This window comes from Mesoplodon mirus (genome assembly GCF_964341445.2).
Source record: "Mesoplodon mirus genome assembly, chromosome: 7".
Lineage (NCBI taxonomy): Eukaryota > Metazoa > Chordata > Mammalia > Artiodactyla > Ziphiidae > Mesoplodon > Mesoplodon mirus.
The window spans coordinates 92,706,411-92,719,629 of NC_138983.1; the positions used below are offsets into that span (position 1 = coordinate 92,706,411).

Below are 13,219 nucleotides of genomic sequence, written 5' to 3' on the forward strand. Positions count from 1 at the left end.
ATCAGTGGAACACTCCTGGATTGCACCCTGCCCCATCCACTTTGCACAGGTCACCTCCACACCACCACGAATCCTGTCTGATTGCTTCTTCACCTGCCAGGCTCTGGGGTGATCAAGGACTGGGAGACAGGCAAGGCTTACTACACAATCACAAGCCAGTCCCCACCTCTCCCCTGGAGCAGTCCTTGGGCCATGTGTTTATGTGAAGGTCACCAGACTAGGAGTCACATCCCAAGTTCCCTAGTCCTGGCTTTTACACCTATTGTTAAGTTATCCTTTCTAAAAGTCAAGAGGTGATGATGTGTAAGCTTATTAAATATAGTATTAAGAGATTCACCTTCCCTGATTTGCTTTACTTCTATAAGTTTGACCTTCTGTTTTGACCTAAAGGTGGTTTCTCTAGGTCTGTGATCTTAGAGTTGGAATAGAGTAGAGACCCTGGCGTGGGGCCATGGTGAGCTACTGGACCCTTAACTTTTCCTCCCCTTTAGGCCTTTAGATGGTGGTTGTATGTCAGGGGGCTGTTCTTTCAGAACTGCAATTTATGGGAATCTGGTACCACTTTGCCTCCTTCCTTGGATCCAATGATTTTTCTACACCTACATCCCACCCTAAATTCACAGTGTTTGACCATCAGATAGTTACTACCCACAGTCACACCCCTATCCCATTCATCCAAAACTCCTTCTCTGGGGTTAACATAGAGTGGAAGGTAGGTGACCCATGAACGCAGCCATTCATTTATATGGGACTGGACTCAACACAGCCCTCAGCAGCCTCCCTGATACTCCCCCCACCTACACACACAGAGCTGGAAATGCCATCCTTGCTGCTGCTCTAAAGTGTAGGAAAAACAGAGGTGGGGGAGGGTGATGCTGTACATTTTATTATGGCTAAGCTAAAAGGGGTTCATAGGGCATACCTCAATCCCAACCTTCATCAGAGAGAGAAGGAACTCTTAAGAGCAGATGTTGTATATTCCCTACCAAGAGATCCAGGGGCAAGATTTCTCCTGTTTCTGAACTCAGAGCCCATACTCTATTCCCCCCAGACTTCCATCCACTTGGCTCTGACACTTCCTGGAGCCTGAATTGGAATGTCCGGCCCTATCGTGTAAACCTATCCACTACAGTTGCATAAAGTTCAAAGTAGCATAGAAGGAGGAGAAAGACTGGTTGAACCAGATCCTTGGGTGTGGGTTTCATAGGTTTTTCCCGTCTCATTGTTAGAGTAATTTTGGTCTGTGTAATGACAGTATCATAAGGTGCAATGAAGGGACACGAGACAAGGAGCAAGCTTGTGATGCTACTGTCCACCTCCCTCCATGCCCCTCCCTTCTAGAAGACAAAGTGCACAGCACAGACAGCAGCCATTACACTATGCTTTTATTAGAAAAAAAAAAAAATATATATATATATATATACATGTATTGGGGAACATTAAATACCTTGGACGTGCTAAGGAGAAAATCATTCTCTCTACATGGACTGAATGTTTACTTGGAGACATGTCTTCCTACTAAAGGGAAGACTAAAGAAGGATTTTACTGTCGACCAGGCAAGACACCTCCCCAAAGATGACAATGCCTTGGACAGTGTTGATGGCGGGCTGGGGCACCTGGAATCCTTGGCCCATACTGGCAGGTACTAACTGGAAACAAACTCTTCTTGGGGGGCAAGGATGGGAGGCACCTTAGGCCCAGCTGCTCATCGTCGAACCTTACACTTTTCAAACTATGTTGGTGTCTGACTTCCCTTTCCCTGATAGAACAACTCTGGCCCTTGGAGGTGGCTTTATGACTGCAGGCTGTATAACCCATCATTCTCCGTTGCTCTGGGTAGGAGGTAAGCCTATGGCAGCAGAAACACCCACATACTGGGACTTGGAATTCCAGTTTGTGTTCATTTAACTTTGTGGCATGAAGTCCATGGTGAATTGCTCTTTTTTCTTCTGGGATCTGTCCAACAGCTGTCATGAGTGCCTGACCCTCAGCAGTCTCACTCTTCAAGATTGATCTGCTTTTGACTGATCCGTGACTCTGGGCAGTGGCTGATATGGGCTTGAATTTTTGCAGAGCATCTCGACCATTGACTTTTTTATTGGGGAAAATCCACTTTAAAAATAGCCTCATCCTTTTTCTGAAGAGGCTTTCTGGAGGGCTATGTTTCTTCTCTGGCATGAGCTGGAGACATCTGCTCCCAATAGAGTCTGTTATTCCCCTGACCTGGGCAGGGCGGCTCATACTTCCAGCTTGAGAGGTCCCTAATTCTTTAAACCTTTCTTCATGCTCGCCTGGTTTATGCCTCCTACAGTCCTCTCTTTTGTAAGTAGGGGCAATCATCTTGCTCTGGCTCTTCCATGAGTCTTGGAGTTTTGAAGTTTTGGGCTCCTGCTGCCCTAGGTTGCTCCTTTGGGCTTCCATAAGGCCACTTGGCTCCTGGGAAGCTAACCTGTCTCTGGTGGGGACTCTCTGGGGATGGCACTGAGGCACCTGAGAAGCCAAGTTGTCTGCAGCAAGGAACATGTGTTTGGGAAAGTCCTGAAGCTGGTTGTCTGACTGTACCTTTACTTTGGAGTTAAACTCACTGGCAACCCCCATGTTAAGGCATGGCTCACCTGGATGTTGGAAAACAGACATTCTAGGTAGTAGGAAACGTTTACTGGCCCCTGGCACCTCTAAACTCCTCATATGTACATTTGTGGTTTGGGATTTTGTCAACACTTTGGTTTCCAAGATAACACTAGACTGTGGTTGAAGAGCAGGAGACTCCTTGGCCTCCACAGCCTCCCTGGCCTCTTCACCTCTCAAAGATTGGGATCCTAAGTTCACCTCCATCACTGTTACCCTATGGCAGGGGTCTCCTGAGGCCTGACCACCACTCTCCTCTGTTGGCTCATTCCTGACCATTGCTGAACTTGGACCTGGCTCTAGGCTGTCCCTCTTGACCCATTCCACAGTCTCACTCTTCCAGGTTCTGCCCACAAGGCTGAGTGTGAGGGACTGAGAAGGTGGCCTGCCCTCCTGTCCAGTCAGAGAAGCCTTTGAGGGCCCATGGTAGTCAGCAGATGGAATCGCTCCCAGGGCACTCTGGATTTCCTTACACACAGTTGAGGGGACAAGGAGAGGCCTCTTCAGGGTAGGAACTGACTCTTCTGTTATCACCTTCTCTCCTGAATGAGCCTGAGGAGGTTTCTCCAGGAACTCAGCACACTTGACTGTTGAGTGGGACCCAGACACACAGGTGGCTGAAGGGGAAGAGGCAAACTGCAGAACGGTGGAGGGTTGGAGCTTTTTCCGCTTCAAGAGATTTATGGGCTTGAGGACCTTGAGGGGGAGGGTCCACCTGTGCTTTACCCAAAACCTTCTAATGTGTGCTTCCAGCACCTCTCGAGTGTCTGGATCAAGGAAGGAAACCCTACAGGAGGTGTTCACGCAGGGTTCCCAACCCTTCAAGCAGTATCTTCCACAGGCTCCAGCAGGCACTGCTTTGCACGTCTCACCAGGAGGGTCTTGACATGAGAGCTGATGAAAGTTGCCCTTGCCAGGAAGCCTCCCCAGGCAGCTGTAGGAGAGCAGATGGGGCCAGGATGGCTGGACAGGACAGGCAGGGGTGGGCACCTGCAGCCCAAGAACCCTCCTCTGCCCCCACACTGACTTCATAATGCTCCTGCTCTCCCTCACCCTAGGGCTTTAGCCACGCCCTCCCATGGCTCCCCCTCCCAGGGCTGGGGTCACATTATAGGCTCTGGGAGGAAGGACGACCCAGGAGAGAAGGGGAAAGATTCTTTACCTTTGCAGAAGTGAAACCAGGTTGTGAGTCCCCTCCAGTTCTTCCAGGCAATCTCTGCAAGCTGGAAATCAGGAGACTGGGTCATGGTGGTGAAGGCAGAGGCCTAAGAGTCTTTCAGGAGGCTGAGTGCAATGGCCCTTTAAGGGAAATCTTTGGAGGATTAGACTCTGGAGCCCAAGTATCAGTGTCCAAGGCCACATGTCCCTGACAGTGATGGTAAGTCTCACTTGAAAAGGGTTTGTCCTTTGCAAAGTGCCTTCACGTTAATTAACCCCTGTAGCCCTTACAACTGCCGTGTAGGGGAGAAAGGTCAGTGGTCATCACACAGAGGAATCTGAGCAAAGTTAAACAACTTGTCCACAGTTGGACTTGGAGGTCCCACTTCCCAACCCAGGCACCAATGGTCCACCACAGTCCACACACCCCATTTCTAGGTCCTCATGGCTTCATTCTAAGCACAAATTTCTGGGAAGTATCTGGGCTCTGATCTCCTTCCAACGAGCCTTCCCAAGGCTCTGTTTCCTGAAGAATAAGCTCTGCCACTGGCATCCTCAGAGACCGTGAAGCTGGGCCCTCAGGATTAGGAGAGATGGAAGCTAACTCTCGGGGGCACGCAGGACTGAATGGCAAAGGCTTACCTTTCAAAGATCCACTTTTCTTCCTACTCCTGCTCCTCCCCTTCAGCTCTACTTGATGCTGAGAGAGAAGAAGAAATGAGGGGCTAACACCCAACTCTCACTGTCATCTATCTAGGCAAGCTGTGTTCATGAACAACATGACTTTCTACATTTAACTAAAACTCTGTGGGGTTTTTTCCCCTTTTACTTATTTTTAAAGTGGATAAAAATATTTTCAGTTTTTCTTCTTTGAAGAGTGCAAAGAAGGATTTTTTTTTTTTTTTTTTTTTTTTTTTTGCGGTACGCGGGCCTCTCACTGTTGTGGCCTCTCCCGTTGCGGAGCACAGGCTCCGGACGCACAGGCCCAGCGGCCATGGCTCATGGGCCCAGCCGCGCCGCGGCATGTGGGATCCTCCCGGACCGGGGCACGAACCCACGTCCCCTGCATTGGCAGGCGGACTCTCAACCACTGCACCACCAGGGTAGCCCAAGAAGGATTTTTAAAGTTTTAATCACCATAGATTTCTTCTGTCACTGTTCCTCTGATCAAGAAACACACACATTCTCAGACCTAAATGCCCACGTGAGCTTTGTCAGATAGGATTCTGCTTCCCAAGGCCAGACCTCCACTCCAGCCTCTTCTCTCAGGCTCTCAGGGGCTCAGCATTGCCCTTAGATCAGCCCCAACACAGAGGAAGGTCTCACTTGAGACACCCGCTGTGGGAAGGTGGCTGGTGAACCAGGGCTCAGGGGTCAGCCTTCCTGCAGAGATTGAACTCTTAGTAATCCAGTCCTTAACCATTAGTCACTGCATTGGGGACTTGCCCTGGAGCCCTCTACCATACCTGAACTCCTGGTCTACGATCTCAGACTAGAAATCCTCATGCCCACTCTAACCCCTCTCTGGCCTGGCTTTTCCCTAGAAGGATGATGTTCTCTACTTTTCTGAGAGTTCCCATCTCAGGAGTCTCTCTAGGTGGTTAAGAAAAGTGGAAATAAGAATAAGAAAAAAAGAGATAATCTCTGCTGGGATTAAGCCAAAGGTTTCTTACCTTCCTGATGTTTCTATGTTTCCTAGGTGGTGCTAAGAATGGATTACTCTGGAAGCAGGGGAGTAACATTAGGAAGAGCCCCAGTCCACACAGGAACCCAAGGATGATATCAATCACCCAGGAAGTTGGGCTGGATCTCAGCCAGATAGCAACCGTGTTTTTCAAAGAAAAGAGATTCTCCATCTTCTGAACTGCATTGCTGCCCTCAGGCAACAGAGCACTGGGAGTTCACTTGATGGCAGAACCCCAGGCCTGCATCACAGAGCTGTGGCCTTGTCACAAAGGGCTCCTGAGTGTGGGGGAGGGGCAATAAGAGAAAGAGGCTGAATCACTGCCCTTCCTTCCCATCCAGACCCACAGACACCTGCACCCTCCTGGGGCTTCCAGATCCCTCCTTCCAACTACTCTCATCCTGTCAGAGAGACCTTAGTCAATTTTCTGTTCATTCCATCTGGAACCTGGTTCCTTCATCCATTAGAGACCTTTACTTGAGGCCCACCAACTTGATAACTCTTGAACATCTTAAGCTGACCCTGGAAGACTGGCTGTTTCACAGACATTTTTACTCAGGATTTCCTTTGTCCTCAGCTCCAACTTTCCCACGTCATGTTTGTGTCTTGTGTAAACCCAGGGATAGAACTTGAATTTCTTTTACACTTATTTAGTTTTGTGAATTTTGAATAGTGTATGTTTTGCCTCATTTTCTATCAGAGGGAACTACACACAAAAATTAAAATAATTTATTTTTCAAAATTCATAAGTATGAAAGAATTATAAATAGTTATGTAATAGGGAAGAACAAATCTGACTCCACATCAGATCTTTTTTACTTTAATCTTTATGCTTTGTTGCCTGAGCTAACTCTGTCCATCCCTGTGACCCAGGCTGGCTCTGCACTTTTTGTAAAACAATGTTGCCTAGAGCCTGAAATATACAGGATAGCCTATTTCTAAGGCTCTGACTTTTAAGAGCCCATTCATGGAGATAAAAAGTTGCAGAACAGAGAAGAATAATTGTTTTGTTGGCGGTTTACAGGAACACGTGACCTGACCAGGATCTGACCCATCTGGCCAGCTGCTAGAGCCAAGGATCCAACACCAAGATATTTGCAACAATTAGCCATGCCCCTCCCTCACCTTGCCTTTAAAAAGGCTTTGCTGAAAGCCTTCAGGGAGTTTGGGGTTTTTCCTGGGCATGAGCCACGTGTCTTCTTGCATGGCACTGTGTAAACCTTTCTCTGCTCCAAACTCTGATGTTTCAGTATTTAGCCTCACTGTGCATCAGGCACACAGACTTGCATCTGGTAACAGTTAAACCTTCAAATGATATTTTTGTAAGTTTGTAGTGTTTATAATTCTGGAGTTAGTAAACCTTTAAACTGCACAAAAACTTTTGGGACACACTGCAAACACGCACACACACACGTACTCATTTTCCTTAACCAATCTAGTACTTTCAAATCCAATAATCCATAATTTTCTACTTAAAAAAAAATCGTTCATATGTTGTCTCAACCCAACTTCTTAGTTTGCAACGATAAGACAGTCCCCACTCTCCAGATAAATTTTGAATCCATTAGGGCTGCTATAACAATATACCATAGACTGGGTAGATTAAAGACAAGAGACATTTATTATCACAGTTCTGGAGGCTGGGAAGCCCAAGATCAAGTCACCAGTATGGCCACCTCGTAGTGAGAGCTCTCTTCTTGGTTCACAGCTGGAGCCTTCTCTCTGTATCCTCATATGATGGGAGGAGGCTAGAGATATCTCTGGAGTCTCTTTTATAAGGCACTAATCCCATTCATGAAAGCTCATAAGCACTTTTGCATGGCCCGGCCTCCTATCTTTAAGAGGTAGGATTTCAACATGTAAATTTTGAGAGAACATTAACATTCAGACATGTGCACGCATTCTATACCCGGAAGCTAGGAATGGGTTAGGGTGAGCCAAGGTCCTGACCCTAAAGGGCTGTAGGGTGAAGAGTAGGACTAGGGGTCAAACCCTTGGGGCTGAGCCAGGTCTTGAGCAGCCTCTTCAGCTATCCCTAGTGTGTTATGTATGTATTCTCTTTTCTGAGTGTGCCTTGCCTTTCCTGCCCCATCCTCCCAGGCCCCTGAAGCTTCAAGTCCAGCCTGAACCATATAGAAAGGGAGCTTTGAGTCTTACACAAAATTCCCTTATGACACCACTTCCTATCCCTTAGCAGTAACACAAGATTCACTGAAGGATTCACATGGTAAATATGTCTTAATGCCCCATGAGGGCTTTAAAATAATGTGTATTCTCTGCTTGTTGGTCATAATTTTATACAGTTTTAGTGGGAACGTGGGCATGTGAGTTTATTTGGCTATATTGCCATGAATGTGCACTTTCACAAACATATCTCCTACATCTACTATTGTTCCTACAGTCTTTTCCTCCCATATGATAGTCTCACCTTAATTCCACCTTTTATCAAAATTTAGACTTAGGTCTGTCACCATGTGGACATGCTTTGTAACAAAATAGCTTCAACCGAGGAGGTCAGTGGAAGGCCTGGACCAGCTATCTTGGTTCCATGATAGTAAGCAAAGGATCGCAAACTCCCATGTTAAGCTTAAGCAGAAAGCAAAGTTTAGTTAAGCATAGGTACACTCTCAGAGAGGGAGAGAGAGAAGGAGAGAGAAAGAGCAGGCTGTTTCTGAGAACAGGCTATTTCAGCGAAGTGAAGCAAGCCCAAAGCAAAGTATATCGAAGCAAAGGTACACTCTCGGGGTGGGGGGGGATGGGTGTACTGTTTCTGCAAATTGAAAGCAGCATTCCTATAAAGGCTTACGAGCGCTTTTAAGGAGCATTTTGCAGAGAGGTGGGGGTGAGTGACAAGGATCATTATTTGATTGACAGTCCTGAGCTATGGAACAAGTTTTCTGCTGCGCATGCTCTCATCCTTGAATCCCCAAGAAATGCCTACTGGGTGGGGGAAGGGGCAAAACCACATGTAATTTATTGTAATTATGGTATAATGAGTTTGGATTTACTGTAGGTTATACACCTGTCTGGTCTGGGCATGCACAGCCTGGAGAAGTCCCCTTGTGTTACTGTGCCTCTCTTTAACAGGATAAGCTGCCCACCACCCGACCATAGTTTCTCCCGTTCTGGGTGGAGTCAAGGGAGAGTCCCCAGATGGCTGGGTGTGACTCAATTTCTTCTTCTTGTCTTTCTCACCACTGTCACCTCCTTGCTGCTAATGTCTGACTAACTACCTAACAGGTCTTCTTTGCATTCATATTTGCTCTCTAAATTTTCTCTATTACTTGATTTTCAATATGTTTTGTTTGATGGGGTTTTTTTTTGAAATTTAAAAATCTTATGATAACATTTACCTTGATTTATTTAATTATTGTTCTACTGTTATTGATTTCTGCCATCTTATTTTATGCTTTATTTTCTACATTTTCTTTATTGTTTCTTTTTTTCCCTTCTTTGGCATCTTCCATTTTACAGGTCAAGGGTACTTATGTTTGTTTGACATTTGGGAATTTTTAGTATTGTAATGGTTTTATATCTTGAATTATGTTAATTTTCTCAATTTCTTACCCGTGGATGAAAAATGTTCCCTGCCATATCAGTAGACAAAGGATGTTGCAGTCATCAAGTCAGACGTCAAAGCAGGAACCCTCAACTGTGCACCTTGAGGGGATTCGGGATGGAGAAAAACAGGGTACTGGTTCTAGAGTTAAGGTGCATATCAAAGGAATGATTTCACGGAGCCCAGATTCTTTCATCTTCTCATACATAGAAAAATGCTAAAGTCCTTAACTTGAGAGGTCTAGTTTTCTTTAATTAATAGTAATCTTTTGATGTTCTGACTACCTGGTTTTTCTTGACTGCTCCCTTAGGTCTTCTGAGCAGTTCCTCAGAGTGATCTGACAGGCTGTGTTCTGGGCTTAAGTCCTCAGAAAATCTGCCAAATAAAACATAATTCTCCTTTTGGGTTGTGCATATTTTTCAGTCAGCAGTCTTGGCAACCAATGAAGGGGCCCAGAGCAGACTTTTCTTCTTTGCCTGAACTCTATGAGGATCCAGAGTCCTGGCACCAGCAGAGGCTTCTTGGGCCTGTCCGCTTTCTCTGAGAGTCCAGACGAATTTGGGTGAGTATCTCCTGGTTCTTGGATCTCCAGTTTTGGTTGATGATCCTAAGTTTTATTCAGTGGTGTTAAACTCTTCTCTTGAGTAGTAGGTTATCCTTGAAACTTGGTTTCAAGAAGAAGTACCTGGGTCATCCTCAGTGAAAGACACTGGGAAGATTTTTACTCAGTTTAAACACTGAGAGTTTAACCTCGGTAGAAAAACACTGGGAAGACTTTTGCTCAAGTGGGTTAGCCTCACTTAAAAGACACTGGGAAGATCTTGCTCAGTTTAGACACTGCGTGGTTTATCCTCAGTTGGAAGACTGGGGAGACTTTGCTCAGGTGAAAGACACTGAGTAAAAGTTGGACTGGGTAATTAGGTGGAAGACTAACCTGTCTTCCTTGAATTGGCTACTTTAATAGAGTTTGTCAAAATAAAAGTGATCTTCACAAATTGAACGCAGAATGGGGAACTTAGCTTTCAATACAAAAGGAAAAGGAACAACAACAGATTTCCAGCTTCCAACGGATATCCTGGCCAGGTTTATGTACATACAAAATTTACATTTACAAGTGCTTACTTTCTTGGGACTTAAAGAAAATCTTGCCCTAAAAATGACTAAGATAGGACTCTTTTATTGCATATGCAGTTAAGTTAGAAAAAGCTGGCTTGATAAAAACGTCTTTTCAGAATTCTGACTTCAAAAAAACAAAAGGCTTTCTAGGGGAAACTTGCATTTCTCTTCCTGTGTCTTTGAAATGTTAAGTGTTCTGATATTCTTCAGTGTGTGTGTGTGTGTGTGTGTGTGTGTGTGTTTTGAGAACTTGGTCACTACCATCCAAAAGTACTTATATGGTGTACATTTGCCAATTTCCTCACTTCCATTGTGAAAGGAGTTCCCTATTCCTAAGAAAATGGACCTATGTCCGACTGACACAGAAGATGGAGATTTAGCCCAGTGCATTTATATATGTATATCTATTAAATTTATGTATATATATATAATGCCTAATGGAAACATCTCAGATGTTCTATTTGGTATTTTTCTTTAATTTTACTTATAAAATTGTGACCATTTTTTAACTCAAAAGAGGAGAACTTTAAAAATTAATTAAGAACACATCCTCAGTAGTCTAAGGTTCAGAGTGACTTGGCAGAGAAAATTGCTGAATGGTTAGATAATAGTGCTGGTGTGCTTGGCTATTGTAACACTTTACATTTGAGTTTCTCTTCCTTGAAATTACAAGAACTATATGACTCAAGAGAAAGATTGATAATTAGGAATATTCTGCTTGCTTTATTTTTTTTTTATTATTTTGTTGTTGTTGTTGCGGTACGCGGGCCTCTCACTGCTGTGGCCTCTCCCGTTGCGGAGCACAGGCTCCGGACGCGCGGGCCCAGCGGCCATGGCCCACGGACCCAGCCGCTCCGCGGCATGTGGGATCCTCCCTGACCGGGGCACGAACCCGTGTCCCCTGCATCGGCAGGCGGACTCCCAACCACTGTGCCACCAGGGAAGCCCCTCTGCTTGCTTTTCATAGAGCCTGTTGAAGAACATTTTCATTATTTGCAGGTCATAGGAAGGAACCTTCATGATCTAAGTTTTGAAAAAGTAGTGTGGCAACACAAAGCTATGACTTAAAAAGGAAATTTGAAATGACCTATTTCTTTTGGCATCTCAATCCAGATATCTGTCAGTAAAATGAGTCACTTTTCAGTCAAATGGGTGGTCAGCAATATAATTTTTTATTGGGAAGCTGAAAGACACCATTGCCAAGCAGAGCACCTGCCGTGTTCACATCTATATTTGAGCATCTTTCGTTTTCCCAAGGGGTGCAAGGGAAGAGAAGGAAGGCCGAGAAATGCACTTGAATAAAGCTTTTCAAGATGGATAGAACAGAGAGCATTCCCAGAGGCGGGTCAAGTTCAACCCAAGAACAACTCTCTCAGTGCTTTCACAACTAGGAAAAATACAAGACCAGTAGTAACTCAGCTCTCAAATCAGTGCTGAAATCCAGCAGAAGGTTGTTAATATTGATACGGTTAACATACATCAAATAGGATTACTGAATTTTTCTGAATCCAACTGAACTCCCAGGATTGTTTGGTTTCAAAGGCTGTTGGGCTCAAGATGCATTTGGTTTTAAATAATCCTTCCTAAAATGTTCAGCTTTCAGTCTGATATGATTGAAAACCAGCTTGAGTGTGTCTTATAATACACTGGACTGGAAAGACTATGGGCATTGAATTATTCAAAACATGGCAGGCGAGGGAGTGATATGTGGGGAGGATGTGATCATAGAAATGAGTGAGACTTGATATGTCTTGTTATCTCATTTGATTTACCTGTTAGAACTCTTCCAAATATTAGAGGAAAGAAATCAATATCAATTTTCACCTGTCACGTTCCACACTTCAATGATGAATGAATGTCAAATTTGACCACAGTTTTCTGTACCACCTGCTCTGAAATAATATTTCTGGGCCTTTATTAAAAAGGTAAAATTTTCATTGAATTTCCAAATATGATTCTGCAGTGGCTAATTCAGCTTGTTTTATTAGTAAGCAAGTTCTGATGAGTAATACTAATTTAATAAGCCTGCATGTGAGGTTAAAGTGTCAACTATTCCCGCCGAAGGTGATGAGATATGACTGTGATGTGGTGGTAGGGCACTCACCTTCCTGAACGAACCCTGCGAGCACACAGTTCTTGGGAGAAACCAGTACAAATCTGATATCATTTTGCATGTCTCCTGTAGCAGTGGAATGCACACACATACAAACATGATCATGGGTGAAAAAACACACATGCGCACCTTAGAGGCTTACATTAATTTCTGAATATAGTTCTCCGGAAAGAAAAAGCTTTACTGATGATTTGTATTTTTATACTTTATTGTTTTATCCATACTGAAACACTTCATGAAATCACTTCCTGTTTTGTTGTCCATGGAATCCTTTCCATTTTGAGATGCTAAATATAAATCGAAATAGTGATTATAGTCCTTGGCCATGAAAGACTAAGTTACAGAGAACCCGGTGACTGGAGGTCAGAGCTGCCACGGAATTATTCTCTGCTCCAGAGACCATCAGAATATCACTGTGTACCCACTTAAGGATAGAATGCTGCTATTGAGAAACGAGCTCTCTTTTATTTCTACTAAAAGGAGAGAACAGTAGGGGACCTTGGCTGCGCGAGTGTATGAGACTTTCTCTGTTTTGGACAATAAGCCAAAAACAATACATGAAATAGCCTCACGCCTTTTGTCTTTTATACCCAGCTCCTTCCTGTATTGCTCCTGATCAATTACACTTAAATCAACAAGAGTTGCTTGAACATTTTGACAGTTATGTTCCCCATACCCTGAAAGGGTTACTGAGATAAAGCTATTTCAAAAATACTCCCTCCAAATTTTTTCAGGGTGGCATCAATGAAAGTAACTTAGAGGAAAAAAACTTGAGTTCCTGGCCTACCACTCTAAGGCCAGGCAAGCATAAACCTTCAGAGCAAAACCTAAGTTTGCTCCCAGTTGAGAATTTGGTTTCCACGGTCTTATATAAAAAGTATATGGAGACTTTAATTCCCTATAAGCCCTTTCCAAAGAGTGAATACAGTTCATCATTCGTAAGAGATGATGAAAGTTACA

General features: G+C 44.4%; 2 protein-coding genes across 2 annotated transcripts in view; both read right to left on the bottom strand.

Moving 5' to 3' along the window:
- Window positions 1-13,219, bottom strand: part of LOC309807674 (uncharacterized protein) — a 239,551-nt gene that overhangs the window by 159,808 nt on the left and 66,524 nt on the right. The window lies entirely within an intron of this gene.
- Window positions 1,544-12,320, bottom strand: LOC309808057 (spermatogenesis-associated protein 31A6-like; the record flags this gene model as incomplete). The annotated part of the gene is made up of 2 exons (XM_082628062.1): window positions 1,544-3,483; window positions 12,251-12,320. The coding sequence occupies 2 exons, from the start codon at window positions 12,318-12,320 to the stop codon at window positions 1,544-1,546; spliced, it is 2,010 nt and encodes a 669-aa protein (XP_082484188.1).